The sequence below is a fragment of the Gymnoscopelus microlampas genome, assembly GCF_963454915.1.
Source record: "Gymnoscopelus microlampas genome assembly, chromosome: 3".
Taxonomy (NCBI): Eukaryota; Metazoa; Chordata; class Actinopteri; order Myctophiformes; family Myctophidae; genus Gymnoscopelus; species Gymnoscopelus microlampas.
In genome coordinates, this window is record NC_139940.1 from 59,183,549 (window position 1) to 59,204,487 (window position 20,939).

At 43.8% G+C, this 20,939-nt stretch overlaps 1 protein-coding gene across 1 annotated transcript in view; it reads right to left on the reverse strand.

Moving 5' to 3' along the window:
- The window catches only part of gon4lb (gon-4 like b), a 65,691-nt gene that overhangs the window by 16,698 nt on the left and 28,054 nt on the right, over positions 1–20,939 (reverse strand). The window contains exons 17-26 of the mRNA XM_084052444.1: positions 19,828–20,035; positions 17,770–17,923; positions 16,864–17,020; positions 14,482–14,598; positions 12,681–12,896; positions 11,558–11,866; positions 10,371–10,739; positions 7,320–7,555; positions 4,871–5,534; positions 4,574–4,771 (exon numbers count right to left, since the gene is read on the reverse strand). Of these exons, the coding sequence (XP_083908570.1) occupies positions 4,574–4,771; positions 4,871–5,534; positions 7,320–7,555; positions 10,371–10,739; positions 11,558–11,866; positions 12,681–12,896; positions 14,482–14,598; positions 16,864–17,020; positions 17,770–17,923; positions 19,828–20,035 (2,628 nt within the window). The remainder of the gene's footprint in view (positions 1–4,573; positions 4,772–4,870; positions 5,535–7,319; positions 7,556–10,370; positions 10,740–11,557; positions 11,867–12,680; positions 12,897–14,481; positions 14,599–16,863; positions 17,021–17,769; positions 17,924–19,827; positions 20,036–20,939) is intronic.

Consider the following 20,939-nt stretch of genomic DNA (forward strand, 5'->3'; position numbering starts at 1 on the left):
GGGTTCCCCAATAGGCGGCCCGCGGGCCATGTGCGGCCCGCGAGGGGCAACTGTCCGGCCCGCACCAACCCCTGTCACTTGGCTAGTGAAAGTTGCAGGCATGGTGTGTGTGATATGAAATGTGAGCTTACCATAATCATATTCCATCATATTCAAGGGCTTTTGGAGAGGGTTTTTAGAGCACTGCAGAGGTGCGTGTGTGTGTGTGTGTGTGTGTGTGTGTGTGTGTGTGTGTGTGTGTGTGAGAAATGGCGGAGCAATACATTATGTAGACACACTGGTGTCATCACAATACGTAATATAAATAGCTTAGACAGGATTAATCAAGAACAGTACATTCCAGTACAAACTGATATCACAGTTGATGACAGTTGATAGCACGGTGCTGCTGGCGGAGACTTGTGCTCCGAGGAGCACATTTTCTAGTTGTCTCCGCCAGGAGAGTTTGTTTTCACTTTCCGTCAGCCAAGCAAACATTGGTCGAGCCTCACGTGACACTTGACAATACGGTGAAATAGTGTGATCTGATTGGCTAGTGACATATAACGGGCTATAAATACATGTGTCACTTTGAAAGAGTCTTTGCCTCTTTCAAAGTGAGGTAAGACAGGAATAATCACTAAATGGCTGAGAAATGGCGGATACTGTAACAATTGGATAGGACACTTACACAGACAGGACCGATAGGACACTTACACAGACAGGACGGATAGGACACTTACATAGACAGGACGGATAGGACACTTATACAGACAGGACGGATAGGACACTTATACAGACAGGACGGATAGGACACGGATAGGACACTTATACAGACAGGATGGATAGGACAGTTATACAGACGGATAGGACACTTGTGTCATGTTACTATGACACAGTAACATGTTCTATTTTTTGTAAGAATTAGAACATAAGAATTAGAACATTCCCAACATTCCCAACACAAGTCTGCTGGCGGAGACTTGTGCTCCGAGGAGCACTTTTTCTAGTTATTATTATTATCATCTCAGTAAATGACATGGAACTCCATATTTGGGCATGGCTGACATCATAGTGACAACATGAGCTTTGAATCAGCTCTGCTTAAAACCAGACTGCACGGTGTGAAGGACGCACATGGAGAGAGACATCGAGGAAGAACAAGAGGAACTATTAGCAGAGAACCATGCACTTCACATTCAGCTGGTAATTGCCCTGTAATCAGTCCTGGATCGTAAGGTCACAGATCATTAATTACATTCTTGGACCATTACAGCCCATGCATCTTTGACGATGAACCCACTGTTCCCGACAACGAGCCAGCAGCAGGGAAACTCAGAAGAAGAAAGACCTTACAGTAGTCAACAGCCTACCAAGACCTTAACGCAATCGGAAGTAAAAAGACGTCATCTGACTGACACAGGAAAGAATACTCACATCTGTAAACAGTGTGACAAGAGTTTCAGTCGGTTGTGTCACCTGAAGACACACCAGCGTGTCCACACTGGAGAAAAACCTTTCCACTGTAAACAGTGTGTCAAGAGTTTCACTGAGTCAGGTAGCCTACGGAGACACCAGCGTATTCACACTGGAGAAAAACCTTTCTATTGTAAAAAATGTGACAAGAGTTTCAGTGAGTCAGGTAGCCTACGGACACACCAGTGTGTCCACACTGGAGAAAAACCCTTCCACTGTAAACTGTGTGTCAAGAGTTTCAGTGAGTCAGGTAACCTACGGAGACACCAGCGTATTCACACTGGAGAAAAACCTTTCTATTGTAAAGAGTGTGACAAGAGTTTTGGTGACTTAGGTAACCTGAAGACACACCAGCGTATCCATACTGGAGAAAAACATTTCTACTGTAAACAGTGTAACAAGAGTTTCAGTCGGTTAGATCAACTGAAAAGTCACCAGCGTGTCCACATTGGAGAAAAACCTTTCTATTGTAAACGTTGTGACAAGAGTTTTGGTCACTTAGGTAACCTGAAGAGACACCAGCGTATCCATACTGGAGAAAAACATTTCCACTGTAAACAGTGTCACAAGAGTTTCAGTCACAATTCTAACTTGAAGAGACACCAGATTGTCCACACGGGAGAAAAACCTTTCTATTGTAAACAGTGTGTCAAGAGTTTCAGTTTGTTAGATGACCTGAAGAGACACCAGCGTATTCACACTGGAGAAAAACCTTTCTACTGTAAACAGTGTAACAAGAGTTTCAGTTGGTTAAATTGCCTGAAAATACACAAGTGTGTCCACACAGTGGACTTGGGTGTTGGAAGTGCATCATTGCTCCATCCTTTTTACGGTTAACCATTAACCGTTAGTATTAACCGGTTACCAATTTCTTAACGATTACCGGTTAACGGTTGGCCATCACTAGCTGTTGAAGATGCATACTTTTCTTTTTTTTTTATCCTAAATTTTTATCCCACAATTTTGTAACCCTATTTTTTACACCCAGTGCCAATTGTTTATGTAATTCTGGGCACTACCTTCCCTCTGCCAACCTAGGGAGGCCAGGGCCGAGCTCATGCCTCCTTCAATGCATGAGAGCCAACTGACCTTCTTGTCACCTGACAGGGGAGATTCCCTGCTTGGACGTAGCGCGTGGAAGGAACACGTTATTACAACCAGTTCCTTTCCCCTCCATCAACTCCACACAGAAAGGCCCATTCGCCAACCCCACCTATAGGGTATGGGCGCTGATGACGCGGAGGAGAAGACACGCCCTCAGCGCCCACAGAGTCCCCTGCGGGAATCGAACCCAGGAACTTCTAGCTGTGAGGCGACAGCACTACCGACTGCGCCACCGTGCCCCCTTGAAGATGCATACTTTTCAAGCACACTAAGTTACAGTGTGCTTGAAAAGTATACAGTCTGTAACAACCAAATAAATGGTTGGTTCTCAACTTATTTAGTTTCAACTTTAAAGAGTGCATTATTTCCTTGTGTGACCCTCAACACAGGTTTTAAAGGTTTCATGACATGTTGGTTTTACGAAACAATTAAGTCTTTATCATGGTCCTTCAAACGTGTATTAAAAGGTTTTAACTGAAAAATCCCCTCCAGTGAGCCATGGCAGGTTTTTCTCTCAGTGTTCTGAAGCCTTTTCAGCTGCAATGAAAAGAAAACCTATTTGGCTGCGGTTGTCGCTGTTGAGGGATTTTGCCAGTCAATCATCGCCTCTACTCTGCGGGGAGGGGGCGGGATTAATGGACTTTGACATCAAAGCACTTTTCTGAGCCTAATTATTCCGAAAACCCCAAAGCACAGACAATCCACTGAATGTTCAGTTCTTTTGGGTGTAACTGAGGTCAGAAAACCAAAAAAAACAAAACTAGAAAAAGTGCTCCTCGAAGCACAGGTCTCCGCCAGGTCAGGTACGTTATTCTGGCCTCCTGGTGGCGCTATAATAGGCCAATTTGAAAAGGGTGCCATTTATTCTTAGGTCTTTCACGGCAATCAGACACTGCATTCATTATTTGAGGCATTTTGTTCCAAAAATGTGTTTTGCTAAACTAGACCTGCTGGTGGCGCTATAACGGGCCAATGTGAAAAGGGTGGCATTTCTACCTCGGCCTAGTGGGAATGTGCGTGTGAAATTTCACGGAAATCGCAAGCTGCGTGCATAGTTTGAGGCTTTTTGCTCAAAACGGACCAATCCTGCAAACTTTGGAAGCCAACCATAGGCAATGAGGATGGAATATGGTAAATCGGACAGATCCTTGTTGATCACATGACTATAGAGATACTGTGTACCGATTTGCATGACGTTTGGATAAAATCTGTAGGAGTAATGTAAAAATGCACAAATCGGCCTCCTGGTGGCGCTATAACAGGCCCATGTGAAAACATTGGGGCAGAGGTTCTGAATTGGCATCCAGGGAGTGTGTGTGCAAAGTTTCGGAGCGAACGGGCCAACGGTGCCGGAGATTAGCTGCTAACACACAGACAGGAGGGACACACGGACGGACGGACACACACACGGACGGACGGACGGAGGGTAAAACATACTCTCTCGCCATGCCTTCGGCCTGGCGGAGACAACAATCCCAGGGCTAAATTATGAGTACCACAACCAATAATAATTACAATCATAATGGTGGTAAGAGCAGCAACAACACTAGTATCTGCACTGTCACTGGATCTGCTATTTTTTTGAAAAATCGTGAACATTTGTGCGAATATCTGGATATTTATCTTTTTTAAAGGGAACATTTGTAACTCAAATCTTTGCTTCATGAGGGTCCCTGGAACTAAATGTTTTGAGATGGGGGTCCGGGGCCAAATTGGGGGTCCTTGACATGAAAACGTTTGAACACCACTGATATTATAGCAACATATGTTTTTTATAAAACTGATTTGGAAGACATTTGTAGAATCCCCCAGAAGCAAAGATTTGAGTTCAAAATGTTCACTTTAAAAAACATGTATATTCTATAGATTTGCACACATTTTCACAATTTAAAAAAAATAGCAGATCTTCAAGCTCATAGCGCGGCACGTAGATCTGCTATTTTTGAATAGCCAAAAAAAATCTAAAATTGACACAGATTCTTTCCCGGTCTCAAAGGGTTAATCAACTCCATACCTGTAACTCGGGAACGGACAGCACCGACTCCTCGGACGCCGACGACATCACTTCCTCCTCGTCTTCGTCCTGCGTCAGGTCGTCAAAGTCCTCCTCCTCCTCCTCCCCGTCTCCGTCTTTGTCCTCGTCCCTCTCTCCTCCGCTCTGACCGTCGTCTCTGTCTCCTTCCTCCCCTCCTCCTCTCCCCCCTTCTCCTCCCCCTCCCGCATCTCCGTCTCTCTGTCCACTCGACTCCTCTCCTCCCTCCCCCCTCTCCTCTCCTCCCCCATGCTCTCCCTCTCTGTCTCCTCCCGACTCCTCCTCTCCCCCGCCCCCCTCCTCAGTCTCCTCCCCCTCGTTTTCCGTCACTTTGTCTTCGCCGTCGGAGGAGGAGGTGAAAGAGTCCTGGACATCCTCCTCGTCCAGGTAGGAGGAGGTGACGGAGTCCCGGACCTCCTCCTCGTCCAGGTAGGAGGAGGTGACGGAGTCCCGGACCTCCTCCTCGTCCTCCTCGTCCAGGTAGGAGGAGGAGGACACAGAGCTCAGCGCCGACTCCAAGCTGTCGTCCTCCATCGTCTCCACTCCTCCCTCCGGTTTCAATGCCTCCTCCTTGCTCCTCCTCTCCTCTCCTCTTCCATCTATCTCCCCCTCCTCCTCCTCTAGGGTGGGGAGAGGAGGAGTGCAGCATGAGGCACTTTCTGAGGCGCTACTCCCTGTGCCTCCACCTTCCTCCCCCTCTCCTCTCTCTCTCTCCTCCTCTCCTCTCGCCTCTGTTACCTCCCCCTCTCCTCTCCCTCTCTCCTCCTCTCCTCTCCCCTCTGTTATCGCCCCCTCTCCTCCCTCTCTCTCTTCTGATATCTCTTCCTCTCGTCTCTCCCTCTCCTCGGTCACCTTCTCCTCTCCTGTCTCTCTCTCCTCCAGCCCGTCTGGCTCCTCTCTCAGCCCTTCCACCAGCCTGTGGAGCTGTTCTTCAAAGCTGGCCCTGGGGATAAGGAGGATGCAACCGTTATAGGCTCTATGCACAGCAGCCGTGTTATCACTTCCTTCACAGGTGTTACCAATGATACTAATGAAGGCTCTGTTCCATTTAGTCTAACACAGTGGTTCCCACAACCCCCACAACTCTGAGAGTGTACAAATGGAACCAAATGGACCCGTAAGGGTCCATTTGGTTCCATTTGTACACTCTCAGAGTTACACACACTGTAAGGGGCCATTTGGAAGCCCATGAGGGTCCCTGTAGACCCACTGGTGTAGCAGAGTGTTTCCAGTGGGCCAACATGCACAATATCAGCACCCTGACTCTGTTTGACCAGAATGGAACAGAGCCTTCATTAGTATCATTGGTAACACCTGTGGATGTCTTCACAATATGGCTGCTGTGAATAGTAGAGCCTATTGGAAAACTTTGGAAAAGTATAAAATCAGAATCAGTTTTATTGTCACGACACATGTTTTACAGGTGCAAGCTTCCTCATCATTTTTGTTTTCCAGAAGGAGAGAGAAAAGAAAAAAAAGAGGAGGTGGGACGGGGAGCAAGGAGAAAGGATTTTTTTTTTAAATGTAAGATATCTACATATATAAACCATATATACCACCATTAGTCTATGAGCCAGACAAGATTTCATTATCGAAAGAGTGGGCAAAACCAAACCTATATTAAATTGTTCATAGGGTCAATACGAGTAAATAAATATATTATAACCTCTCCACAGGAGTAGCTTTTTCATGGTTATCACACATTTTGTTATTTTCCCCATACGTACATGACAGGTGAAACAATGACAAAATGTAAAAAAGAGTTATCATAATGAAACTTCCTGAGTTGATTACTTACATGAAGACAATGAAATAACAAATGAAATAAGTATGTTGACTGTGGCTTTGTCCAATGTTCTAATGTTGATTCTGGAAAGTTATGCAAACTTGGCCATATTTTCCTAATGCCTAATTTGCATATTTAAATATACAATTTCAGAAAACTTGTAATACGATAAATCATTGTCTTCATGTAAGTAATCAACTCAGGAAGTGTCATTATGATAACTCTTTTTTAAATTTTGTTATTTTTTCACCTGTCATGTACGTATGGGGAAAATAACAAAATGTGTGATAACCATGAAAAAGCTACTCCTGTGGAAAGGTTATCATATATTTATTTACTCGTATTGACCCTATGAACAATTTAATATAGGTGTGGTTTTGCCCACTCTTTCGATAATCATTGCTCAATTTTGGGGCTCTGGCTCATGGACTATATATAGTGTACACAAAGCATATCCATCTGATACAGCGTGTACATGAGGTTAGACGTAAGGTGCGTGAACATAGCAGCAGGTATATATTGTATATGATAATTAGAAATGAAGGCGCAAAAAGTGGTTAAACATCCATATTGTGTCTCATCCTTAATTGGTTTTAGCTGTGTTTTCAAATAAACTATACCAGTGGTTCTCAAAGTAGGGTACGGGTTCCCCAGGGGTCCTTGAAGGCGTTCCAGGGGGTCCGCAGCAAGTTAATAGTTTATATAGCATCACAATCACTTTACCGACTTTATCCCCATTTTATACTACGGCTATTCAAAAATGTGATTTTTTTTTTTTTATAATTTACAAACTTGTTAAATACAATTATTTTCTTCTGGGGGTCCCCAGCAGAAAGAGTTTTCAGATGGGGGTCTGCAGCCAAATACAAATTAATTTGGGGGTCCTTGACATGAAAACGTTTGAGAACCACTAGTCAAACTGGTTCATCGCAGCACCCTTACCTGGTGATGTGGGCGTCAGAGTACACGGAGGTGCTCTGGGAGGAGGGACTCTGGGAGGAGGTGCTCTGGGAGTGCTGAGGAGTCAGAGGAGGAGGAGCAGGAGGGAGGTCTGGGGTCTGGTTCTGAACCCTCAGCCACAGCAGCTGAGAGTCTTTGAGCCGGACCACAACGTAGTCACTGGTCTGGTTCAGTGAACCACACACTGGTCCTGCTGGAGTCCAACTGGACTGGGGAGCCTGTGGGTAGGAAGGGGTCGTCACAATAGGCTCTATGCACAGCAGCCATATTATCACTTCCTTCACAGGTGTTACTAATGATACTAATGAAGGCTCTGTTCCATTTAGACCTAGGCTACACGTACATGGATCTTTTTCTAAACTCACATTTTTGTGTGCGTTTGGGCCTTTCAGCCACACGTAAACGGTGTTTTTGGCCGCTAAAAGTCGGATATTTTTGTAAACGGATAAATAAGTGAAGGTTTTCCAAAACATGCATTTCAGTGGATCTGTGTGGACATGTAATCCGGAGATTTTGAGAAACGATGACGTCATCGCGCATTCGCACATGGTCATTATAACAATAAATAAATAATATAATAATACACACCGGACCGCTCATGGTCATTATAATAATAAATGAAGAGAGAGAGAGAGAGAGAGAGAGAGAGAGAGAGAGAGAGAGAGAGAGAGAGAGAGAGAGAGAGAGAGAGAGAGAGAGAGAGAGAGAGAGCAACACTTACAGTCTATGAAACAAGGCACGCTCATTTATGGCAAAATAATGTCATAATTAATAATAAGACAGTGGTGGGAAAAGTAGCTCATTCACTGTGTGACGAAAACCCTCTTTCTCTGCGCCGAGTAGAGCACACGGCGCGCACACAGGTTGAATGTGGGGTCTGTGGTCCTAAAACACAATCGCCCCGGGTCAAAATCCAGCGACCATGGAGCGGCCGCGGGTGGCCCGCTCCAAAGGTGCGTGGGTCGGGGACTCGGGGAGTTTTGGGACGACCGCCCATGGAATGAATTGATGAAGTAAAACTCAGCCCTGAAACATGACTGGCATACCATGACAGTCATGGTGCCGAGAGTCCATGCTTTATAGTGGTGTTCGATTTGTTTTTACATTGTCAACTCTCACATGTACATAAACGTTCAGATGTCAAATATAAAGTGCTTACCCGCGATCGCGATAAGTACCCGTATCTCCCGTATTGTTCAATAAAAAACATTTTAATCCGATCGCCGGCCATTTTCTCCAAATTGTCTCCGATGCTTTCAACCATGCGACACTAATGGTTGGGAGATGTATTGCACTCTGATACATTACCAACAAAATGCTTTTTATTGAACAATACGGGAGATACGGGTACTTATCGCGGTCCGGATCGCCTTGTAACATCCGTGGCTCGGGGGTAAGCACTTTATATTTGAAATCTGAACGTTTATGTACATGTGAGAGTTGGCAATGTAAAAAAAAAAAACGAACACCACTATAAACCAGGGACTCGGCACCATGACGCTTGTATAAAGCGTCATGTGAACCATGGCTACTGTTTGCGCTGCAGCTGCGCCCTAATAATGTTGTTTTCGTTTATGTTCACGTATGCTGTTCACGTATGCTATTAAAATAATGCAGCTATTGCAGTATTGGGCCTTAACATGTGATTAAAATGTATTTGTATTTGGCCCCTCATATATAAAATAAATGTAAATATAAAATCTGAACTTGAAACTTGCCGCTGATCAATGCGTTTCTGCGTCTACGTGTGGACAGGGATTATTTTAAATCTTTGTCGTGTGGCCAGGGATTCTTTTTAAAAACGGAGGACTAAAATATCCGTTTAGTAAAAGATCCATATACGTGTAGCCTAGGCCTTAGTGTAGCACAGTGGTTTCCACGACCCCCATAGCTGTCCATTTGTACACTCTCAGAGTTACACACCCGTAAGGGGCCATTTGGAAGCCCATGAGGGTCCCTAGACCCCAACTTTAGACATACTGGTCTAGCAGAGTGTTTCCAGTGAGCCAACAATGCACAATATCAGCACCCTGACTGTTTGACCAGAATGGAACTGAGCCTTCATTAGTATCATTGGCAACACCTGTGAATGTCTTCATAATATGGCTGCTGTGAATAGAGCCTATCATCACATTCTAGTTGACCATTAACTGGCATACAAATAACTGCAATATAATTGTGTATTTGGCACTGAACATTGGAACATATCATGAAAAATGTATTCCTGGTTGCCTATAACGACCGTCAACAATCTATAATGGTCCCCCCATGCCTCTGGAACGACCTACCCCTCCCCATTATTACTGCCCAGTCTATCGGGGTTTTTAAATCCCGCCTCAAGACTCACTTCTTTTCTCTAGCTTTTGATGTTGTTTATACTTTTTGTCATTTACCTGTTTCATATGTTTTATTTTATTTTTTGCTTTTGTCCTATGACAATGTTGTTGCACAGGCCTGTTTCTGTTGTTACCCCCCCCCCCCCCCCCCATGTACAGCACTTTGGTCAATTTTTTGACAATTCTGACGATTATGCTAAATAATTACTATCATTATCTCAAAGGGTAGCAATCAGGTGATCATATAATTACTAACTAGCACACCTACGTCGCACTGTCGATCCAACTGATATGCCCATACTGTATACTGTATGGCGTATCAGAGGTACCCAGGGGACACATGCGCAAATCAGTGTTGTTTATCTCTTTTTTTAATGAATCAAAAACGGCACATCTAATAATACATGGTTTATGTTGCGTCTGACACCAGTGCATGTTGAAAATCTACATACTGTACATCTCCGTGCATTTGTCACATGGCTTCTGTTGTGTCCGACATCAGTGCAGGACCAGGTTGAAAATCAAATCATGTGTGAATTTGGTTTATGTTGTGTATGACATCAGTGCAGGCTGATCTCCATATATGTGTATTTGTGTATTCTATATATGGTTACGTCCGAGTCATAGTGAATTCTATATATGGTTACGGCTGAGGCCCATGGGCAAGATTTGAATATAGGATTGGGGACAGTCCTACCTTTGGGAGCAGTGTGCAGCGTGCTGTGGTCAGTGGGACGGTGGATACGGTCACAGTGGGAGGGGGTAGGGGGGACGTGAGGGGGAGGAACGAGGGGTTATTATGGGAGGCGCGGAGCGGGGCCGTGACGGAGAGAGGGCCCAGCTCTTCCTCCGGCAGGTCGGGTAAGATGGGCCTGGCGCGGGAAAGCGCCCGGGCCTCGTCCACCCTGTGAACTCTGGCTCTGGCCTTCTTGGTGGTCCGGGGGGATGGTGGTGGTGGTGAGCGACGACGTCTCACCGTGCCGTGGGGATCACAGGAATCTGGCTTCAGCTGAGAGGCAGGGCGGACTGGAGCAACGTTGGAGGGGGTTTTCGCCTGCCTATAGGGCTGTCACGGTCATGAAATTGTAGCTGATGATTAATTGTCATACACATGATTGTGATGAATGAGTTAAATAGATTTTTTTGGCATTAAACATCGTAACATATAAATAAAAATGACATTTACATTTGGCTTTTAGGCTTTGTAAACAAAAAGGGCAGATGGGACAAATTAAATATCTGCAGAAATGACTGATGATTATGCAAAATAATTGCGATTGTCTCACAAAAATTCATTTTGAATGAACTATTAAACCCTATTTAAAAGTGAAAATAGCCGATTGTGCAAGCTCACAACGTGTCACATTGCGACACGTTGTGAGCTTGTAGATCTACTATTTTCTGAATTTCTAAAATGTCTTAAATGTTTTTTTGGTTCGTTTTGAAAATATTTTGAAATAATAATACAAAACAGTAGGGAACATAAAAAAGTGTGATATAGGCCTGGAATTACGTCATTTTAGGGGAAAGGCGATTGCAAATGTGTTTCTGTCGTTGAACAATGGATCATTATGAATCAAAATTATATTTCTGTTTGCCTTTTTAGGCTTCGTAAACAAAAAAGGTGCACACTGTGCAGGGCACATATGACAAGTAACTTACATAATGTAATATCTTTATAAAGAAACAAAACAGGAATAGTGGAAATAGCCAATATACAAGCTCAGTAGATCTGCTATTTCCATTAGTTTTGAAAATGTTTGAAAATATATAAAACATTTTCAACATGGTAATAATTATGACGGTAACGTAAAAAAAAAAAAAAAAGCGATTATCTCAAATAATTGCGATTAGGCTATTATGTAATACTTGTGACAGGCCTACCTGTTTTCTGCACGCAGTCCTCCAGCCACCAGGTGGAGCTCCAGCCGGGGACGACTGGGAGGACTCGGGCGGATGCAGCGACCCTCTGGTAGACGAGGCCGCCTTTCCTCTAACGGAGCGGTGCTGGCCGGAGGCCGGATACGCGGCAGCCAATGACACAGAGGGCTCCCGGGCGGGCACCAACATCGCCTGACCCAATGGCGACGGCTGTTGTTGGACCAGAGTACAAGCGCTCTCTGCCAATAGGATGACACCTTGGACAGGCGGGGCTTCGGCCACCTGGGGAAGGAGGACTTCCTGTGTGTAGGGCTGTCACCGTCATGAGCATGTTGTTAATAATAATAACATCAATAATTGTGATTAATGATGTAATTGGACTAGTTAATAACTCAATAGCTGATCTACTGTGGAACCGAGTGAAACACAATGTAATGCTTCAACTCTGACAATTCCAAGTGCTTGTCAGAAGCGGCCTGAAGAAAGTTTGAGAACAACTCATTTAGATGAATGCAAATGATCCTAAAGGAGTATGCAAAATAATTGCGATTGCCTCAAAATGTAAATAACTGCGTTCAGGCCATAGACTGTAAAAAGAATGGACGGTGTTACGCCCCTAGACTATACAGACCGTAAATGAAGCCGATTGTTCCAAGACTGTAGGTCCGCCATCTTTCAATATCGCGTCATATCGCGTCATATCCTGCAGAATGCGACCAGACCATTATTGGTTGGGTAGCTTGTCAATCAAGAGCGGGGGCGGGGAATGAACGCTATTGGCTGTGTAACTTGTCAATCAAATCATCCCGCCCCTCCTATAGCATAGCCTACTTTATCATCAATTTTAGAATAAATGGGACCATAATTTAGCAAAACGCATATCATGATGATTGAAAGGAGACTTTAAACTAGCGACTGGAAGCATATAGAATGTATGATAATTTTTATTACGGTAAGAAAGTCTTGTCTAAAGTTTGTCAAAAAACCCATTCACTTGCGTTAAAATAAATTCTTTCTGACACCGGCAGGTCGGCGCAGGGTAAAACAGCGCCACTCTGGCCATTCATAAGCTTCCGTGTTGGCCTCATCGTAAATATCCAAGCCTTGGCCCTTGGTTCAGGCCTACCTGTGTGTGGCTGACGGGGGCGGCGCTGGCTAGCAGATGCAGAGAGCTGTTGTGATAAAGGGTGATGACGCCGGGCGGTCTGGGTGGTGGGTGGAGCATCTTTTTGGTCAGGGCCGGGTGCAGGCGCAGGGTGCAGTTTTTGGGGAGGGTGCGGGGGTACTGAGGCTGCTGCTTGCCGGAGGACAGCCTGGCCTTGTGGATCGCTGCTTGGCTTTTCTGGAACGGACACCAAGAAAGCAGCGAGGTTACTTAACCCATTAAGACCTGAGGCGATTCTTACTTTTTTTTTCTTCTAAATCCTAACAGTTAAAAAAAAAAAAAATAGCAGATCTACAGGCTCATAGCGCGACACCGAGTGCCGTGCTATGGGCTTGTAGATGAGACCTGTGGACTTAAAAGTCCTTCAATTTTTTAATGCCAGAAAAAAAGAAAACAAGACCATTACTGCATCAAAAGTAATCAACAAACTACATTGGCCAAATTCTCATATAAGAGGCAAAACATTTTTTAAATAGCCGATCCACAAGCTCACAACGCCTCGCAAGCTTGTAGATGAGCTATTTTGAGCTATTTTTTTTTCAAACATCAAAAACAAATGTCAACGAGGTCACAATGACCTCGTTGAAATTTGTGAAACCACACCTGAAGTGACTCAGTGATTAGCAACCATCAGGGGATCAATCACACTGAAGACAAACACACTGTGACCAATTGAAAAAGGTAAAATAATAGCCTATTCCTTGGCACAGGGATCAACAAGCTTGAAAAAGCCTGGCACTGAATGAGTTAAATATGATTATTTTTGGGGGGGTCGTGGCCTGAAAAGGTTGACAACCACTGAACCACTAAAGGGCCGTTCACAACAAACACTACATCGATGACTACAACCATAAACATTTGTGTTGTGAAACAAAATACACGTATTTAATCATATGCCATTATAAAGTACTAAGATGTACTTGCAAAGCGGTTATTCATTCGTCTGTGCGGAAATAGAAAGTAGGGAATTCCACCGCGTCAGTACCGTGATGACGTTTCTAAACGTACATGATAAGGTTTCTAAATGAACTGGCCAGAGCCTTCCAATGAGGCGCCAGAACGTCAAGCTATTACTTCAACAGTATAGACCACCGAAGTCTGACGTAATTTACACATCCTTGGTTTATCTACCTGGTTCGCGGTTTTCCACCCCCATTCTGAATCCCATAGACGTCTTTAATATCGCGTCAAATAAGAACTGTGTTCCAAAAATAAACAAGTGACCCCGGCGGTTTGACTCTTATGGATATGAAGCATCAACTGACGTTGAGAAAACGATAATGTTACTTCCGCCGAATTACTTACATTTTCGCCAGAAACAGACTGTATCAAATATAAGTGACTGCCTATCATAAACGATACAGAACCTCCTCCCTGACAATATCGCCAAGACAGTTTGTTTATTTTTGGACCACAATTCTTATATGAGACGATTCTATGATGACCCAATGTTATTCTCCATAGCGAAATTACTTTACGAACCTGGGGATGAACGAGTGACGTCAGGACTTCGGTGGTCTATACAGTACAGTAGGATCAAATGTGGATAAAACGTTCCCCTTTCACTCCTTACACAGTTCATGTTCATTGTAGAGCCTTTCTCCACAGATTCACAACACACGGTGAGTGTTTACTGGATGTAGGAATGTTATGGTAATATTAATTTATTTATTCACCTACCAGGGACAAATGCACATTAATCACAGAGAGCAGCAGTCTGCGTTGTGTACAATGTGAGGGTGTCACAGAGAGTGTCGAGTACCTTGAGCCAGTTTGGCAGGAGAGAGGTGTCTCTGTCCACCGGAGGGCGCTCTTCTCCCTGCACAGCTGCGCTGCAGGCCACAGGCATAGCAGGAAGCACTCTGCTCTCACAGAACACCTGGGAACACATGGATGGATTATTGTGTTGCTTGTTACAGTGTCCACCTTGTTACATTATGTCCATAATGACTTCAAGTCCACCAGGCTGTACTCACTCTAATTACATTATATCGGGTCCCGCAACAATGAACTAATCAATAAACAAATTATTCTAATGCTGCTCTTGCTTAATCAATGTATTCAATGTATAATCCTTTTCGGCAGCTTTAATGTCAATGTATTATTATTATTATTTTATTCTTTTCAACTATCAGATGTATTGCCATTAATGACAGGACTTAAGAGGAATCACCATGCATTATAATCAGGGGTGCACATAACTGGTGCGCAGGTGCGCATGCGCACCCAAAATAAAAAATGCGCACCACATCAGGCGACGCGAGGCGCTTTTGCGCACCAACAGCTGGGACAGGAATTTCCAAGCTTTTATTTTTTAGCAAAACTAAAAAATAAAAGCCTGGAGATCGAGGCTAGGAATTTACTTCCTGAAGCCACACTCACACAATCACTCTAAAGCACCCGTCGGCCCCATGTACAGCCATTAGGCGGAGGGGTAGAGATATGACTCGCGTCGCCTCGCATTGCCTCGCGTGCACGCAGCCAGCAGCGGCTGTTAGAGGCACTCGTCACCGATGATGAACGCACCGTAATGGTGCAAAATATGCCGTGAACGTCCCAATCTGGCGGATAAAATCAGCGCAGCAGCACAGGGCACCAACCTTGGGGGCTTTATCTAACAGCGTGAGAAAAAAAACGGCCAAAATCGGCGAAATGTAGAAGCAGAGCGTCCGTTTTTTCTCCCCCCCCCCGTTGACAAAACTGTCCGGTGGGCACCGTGCTGAACCAGCCCCCCCACCCCACGTTGACAAAACTGTCCGGGCTGACCCCCCCCCCCCCCCCCCCCCGTGGAAAAAACGGGACGGGCGCCATGCGCACCAAGTCACATGTCCAGGTGCTCTTCTGCGTACCAGACCTAAAAAGTTATGTGCACCCCTGATTATAATGTCTTCTAAACAGCATGAAGCATGTTAAGATTTCCCCTTAAAACAGGCACAAAAGTGTCCTTAGAAGAAATGTCTAGGTTCTATTCAATAACCCTGAGTTAAATCATAAGATGAAAAACTAAAGGTTTACTTACACTCCCATCGCATGAGTGTGTCACACACAAAAAAGATTCGATCATTTCGTCAACTACAGTATGTCTTTTTTTCTCTGACGAAACAAAAACTAAGCTATGATGATTAAAACTATGACTAGCTATATTGACAATATCGCCAACAAATAAAAACTAGACTAAAATGTTAGGGAGGGACTAGTGGAGAAGAGATCCAGTAGAACTAAGACAAGTCACGCTCCGAAAATTGCCCATCTACAAGCTCACAATGCATCGCCGACGCATTGTGAGCTTCTAGATCGGCTATTTTCAGCACAAAGCTAAGTGTAAATCAGGCATTTCCATCACGGCCCGCCAACACAAATCTTAGTCGACTAAATAAACTGTATATTTAGTGGACTAAAATCTTATATTTAGTCAACTAAAAATAGACATTTCACATGACTAAAATATGACAAAAAATAAATGGAATGTTATTCAAAAGACTATGACTAAAACTACTATCAAAATGTTCTGCCAAAATTGGCACTGGATTTAACCCATTAAGACCTGAGGCCGATTCCTTCTTTTAACACATTGGCTGCCAGAATTATTTATTTATTTTCTACAGTAGACTGCCAGACTTTTTCAATGAAAAAATAAAAGTACTCAGAGATACAGCATTTTTAAGTTTTAAGTTAACAAGGAAGTGGATGGGAGTCTAGATCTTCGAAAAATCATATCTCCTTGGTCTTTGGGTCAAATAAAAAAAAATAAAAAAAAAATATATATATATATATATTTTGAAAAATGTTTTTTTTGAAAGAACGCAGATCTGCGTTCTTGGCAGCCAATGTATTAAACATAAAAAATAGAAATGTAAAAATAAGAATATATATCAAAAATAAGAAAACAAATATAAAATATCAAAAAACAAAAATATCTCAAAATATGTTGTTCCAGAGACCCCCAGACCCCCCCCAAAAGCACAACATTTCACGATTCTTCAAAAATAGCAGATCTACAAGCTCATAGCGCGGCACTCGGTGCCGCGCTATGAGCTTGTATATCTGCTGTTTTTGAATAGCCAAAGAAATCTTAAAATGACACAGAGCTGCGTTCCCGGGCTAAATGGACTTAAGGAGGGTTTGTGCAGCTGCCCACACAGACCTTGATGGAGTTGCCTGGCGGTCCGTTGGGGCCGTACATCTCTACGATGCGTTTGCGGACGTCCTTGATCTGGTGGCTCTTGCGGAGGAGGTAGGTGCAGAGCTGCTCGTCGGGCAGAACCGTGTCCTCAAAGTGTTTCAGCCCCAACGCGATCAGACTGGGAACCAAGAGGCACAGAGGAGCATGATGGGAAGGAAGGGAGGGGTGCAGAGGGTGTGTACAAGTCGGAACGTCAAAGCTTCGGCCAGATCGGCCAATGAGACTAGAAAATACGTTTTGTAGTTTAAAGAAAATCGTGCCATTACTTGGAAGTTGCACAGTCAAACTATGGATTTTGTTATGTGTCTGATTGAGGTTTGATGTTTTTACGGCATGGCTCTGCAGGAGTGAAGCCGTCTAGAATGGGGTCTGTCTGTGAGTCCGGTGCTAATCTCACAGGCCTCTGGACCGATCAATGCAAACTTTGCATGCACGCTAGCCAGTAGGCCACAGAAGTACCTCCGCTATCATTTCTTTTCATGTTTTATACTTTAACTGAAAAACCGATCGACTTTTAATTTTATAATGGAAGTTAAATGGGCTCGGATCAGCAGAAACCTTGCCCATATTTGGAGCCATTCGTCGTAGATACGTCACAAATGGCTGATGTCACAAGCTGGTCACATGACGTCTCTAGATATCTATATAGAAACGACGCCCGACCAATGGTTGGAGCACCTGGCCAACCTGGAGGTGTGTATGTGTGTGTGTGTGTGTGTGTGTGTGTGTGTGTGTGTGTGTGTGTGTTTGTATTACTATGCGTGCAAGTATAATAACACAAGCCTGTGTGTTTGTGTGTGTGTGTGTGTGTGTGTGTGTGTGTGTGTGTGTGTGTGTGTGTGTGTGTGTGTGTGTGTGTGTGTGTACCAGTCTTCTCCAGGTGTGTAGTAGATCTTCCTGGGCAATCGGGGCATCTGGCTGGGGTCCAGGTTGCGTATGGGGAGGAGCTCTGGGTACAGGAACACACGCCTGGTGGCAAACAGCCAAGCTGTATCTGCAGGCAGCTGGGGGAACGCAGTACCTGCACACACACACACACACACACACACACACACACACACACACACACCCACACACATCAGAATCAAACATGTGAACATCTTCTGATTGGCTAGCTGGGTTTCACTCAGATGTAACAGGCCTCGCTAATGGCACAAAAATGTAACACTACTTTATTCAACAAAAGATCAGACTTTTTCCAGTTTTCAGAAAGAGGATAAGCATACTGTTGTGCAGACGTGCGATGCCTCCGCTGTGAGTGAGTTCAGATAAAGAGACAACAATGTAGGGCTGGGCAATTCTCCAAAAATACATCCTGAAACAGGTCGTTTGTGACCGAAACGTTGCTTTTAATAAATTATCCTACGTGTACCTTGTAAGAGGCAGTGTGTGGCGTGGGTTATCATTTATTGTTGATGTTCACCAAAAATATGTCTAAACCGATATTTAGAACCAATAACCCACTTATTCTTGCTCATGTAGGTTAATTCATTACTCGAGAAGCGGATTTGTTTTGTTGTTTTAAGTCAAATCGGTCAGTCCTACAACAATGACGGGCTATTTTCGCTGCACGACACCATCGTACAACAAGGTAGAGAGAGCCTACGTCAGGGTTCCCACGGTCATGAAAAATGTAGACATTAGAAACAACAAGTTCTGGAAAAGGTTTGGAAATAATCAAATCCTTTGGATTTTTTTTGCATATACATTGTTTTTGGCTACTGATTTTGTTCATAAAACACATGTCCCAAAACATGCGTAACATTGTGTGAAATGCCTGTGGCCTAATGTGTACAGGACGTCACGTGACAAAAAGAATAGATCTACAAGCTAACAACATGTTGCATCATGATACGTTGTTAGCTAGTAGATCTGTTTTTTTTGTCACGTGACAACTTCACTCAAGTCTGTCTTGGGGCAATGATAACACACAGGTGTAAGAGCCTCATTATATTGCACCGTACGCTTGTCATAGACCTGTTAACGCATTGAGACCGGGAACGAATCTCAGTAACCACTTAAACCACTCTTTTATACTTTGGCTATTAAAGAAGTATAACAAGCTCATAGCGCGGCACTCTGTGCCGTGCTATGAGCTTGTATATCTGCTATTTTTGAAAAATCGTGAAAAATGGAGAAGCAATCTTTGAATATATATTTTTTTTTAAAGCGAACATTTTTAACTCAAATCTTTGCTTCTGGGAGGTCCCTGGAACAACATATTTTGAGATGGGGGTCCGCGGCCAAATACATATCATTTTGGGGGTCCTTGACGTGAAAACGTTTGAGAACCACTGACTATAGCAACATAAGTTTTTTCAAAAAACTGTTAGGATTTAGAAGACATTTGTAGAATCCCCAGAAGCTAGCTAAGATTTGAGTTACAAATGTTTGCTTTAAAAAATATATACATTCAAAGATATGCAAACATTTTCATGATTTTTTTTTTTTTTTGCAGATCTACAAGCTCACAGCGCGGCACTACATGAGCTTGTATACCTGCTATTTTTGAATAGAAAAAGTATAAGATAATGGTTAACCCATTGAGACCTGAAGCCGATTCTACGATGTCTCCTAAATCTCAACAGTTTTCTGAAAAACGTTTCTATATCAGTGGTTCTCAAACTTTTTCATGTCAAGGACCCCCAAAATGATATGTATTTGGCCGCGGACCCCCATCAAAATATTTTGTTCCAGGAACCCCCCAGAAGCAAAGATTTTAGTTAAAAATGTTCCCTTTAAGAATATAATATATTCAAAGATTTGCACACATTTTCACGATTTTTCAAAAATAGCAGATCTACAAGCTTGTATATCTGCTATTTTTGAATAGCCCAAAGTGTAAAATAATGCTTTTTAGCTCAAATCTAAAAATGACACAGTTCTAGGTCTAGGACAACATTCACACAGTCATGAAGGTCTTACTCCTTTTCTTGGGGAGCCACCTGCAGGCGACGGGCGTGGCAGCGGGCAGAGGGGCCGTCGTCCGCCCCTTGGCCTCGTCTAGCTGCACCTCCTGCAGGAGGTCCAACGCGCCCTGGAGGTTGGAGGCCCTGAAGCTGCTGCGGTATCCTGGCTGCCTGGGGGGGCGCTGCGCCTCCTCCCGTTTCCTCGCATACTGACACAGCTCCTCCTGCGACCGGAGAAGAGAGGAGAGGGGGGGACAAGGAGGGAGTGGAGGAGAGGAGGTGGAAGGAGAGGAGTTGTTAACCCACGGGCGATTCTTTAAAATGTTTTCTAAATCCTAACAGTTTTTTGAAAAAAAAAACATTTTTCAACATTTTTCAACATTTTTCAAAAATAGCAGATCTACAAGCTCATAGCGCGGCACTCGGTGCCGCGCTATGAGCTTGTAGATCTGCTATTTTTGAATAGCCAAAGAAATTTAAAGTGACACAGATGCGTTCCAGGTCTTAACTCATCCACTGCCAGACTTATTGCTGGCCGCGTTTGCCCACTGCCAGAGAATTTTCATTGAAAAAAAAAAAAGTACTCGGGAGCTGAGATACAGAATTTTTAAGCTTTAAGTTAACAAGGAAGTGGATGGGAGTCTTTTCCTTCGAAAAATCATATCTCCTTGGTCTTTGGACAAAAAAAAAAAAAAAAAAAAGTTTTTTTTTGAAAAAATTAAAATTACGTTTTTTACGTCGGTGGCAGGATTGGTAAACGGGAATAATTACGTTTATTACGTCAGTGGCAGGGAATTTAATGGGTTACACAAGTCTCCTAAATTGTCTAAAAAATAATTTGAAACTAGCCGATCTACGAGGTCACAAGTATAAAATAGGGTTGAAGTGGCTCAAATGGTTTTGGTGCTGTACTAACCAATTTAGCCGGGGATGCAGAGTACACCCAGAAATCATGTGATCACAACAAAATGAAGCTGGATTTGTGTAGTGTTATAGGATTTATAAAAGTACAATTTTCTCTGCTTTCTGTTGTTTTGGGCGAAAACAACCCACATTCAACTGGCCATAACTGTTGAATCGATTACCGCGCCCGGACATTTTTTTCCCGCCGGTTCGACGAGACCCCCG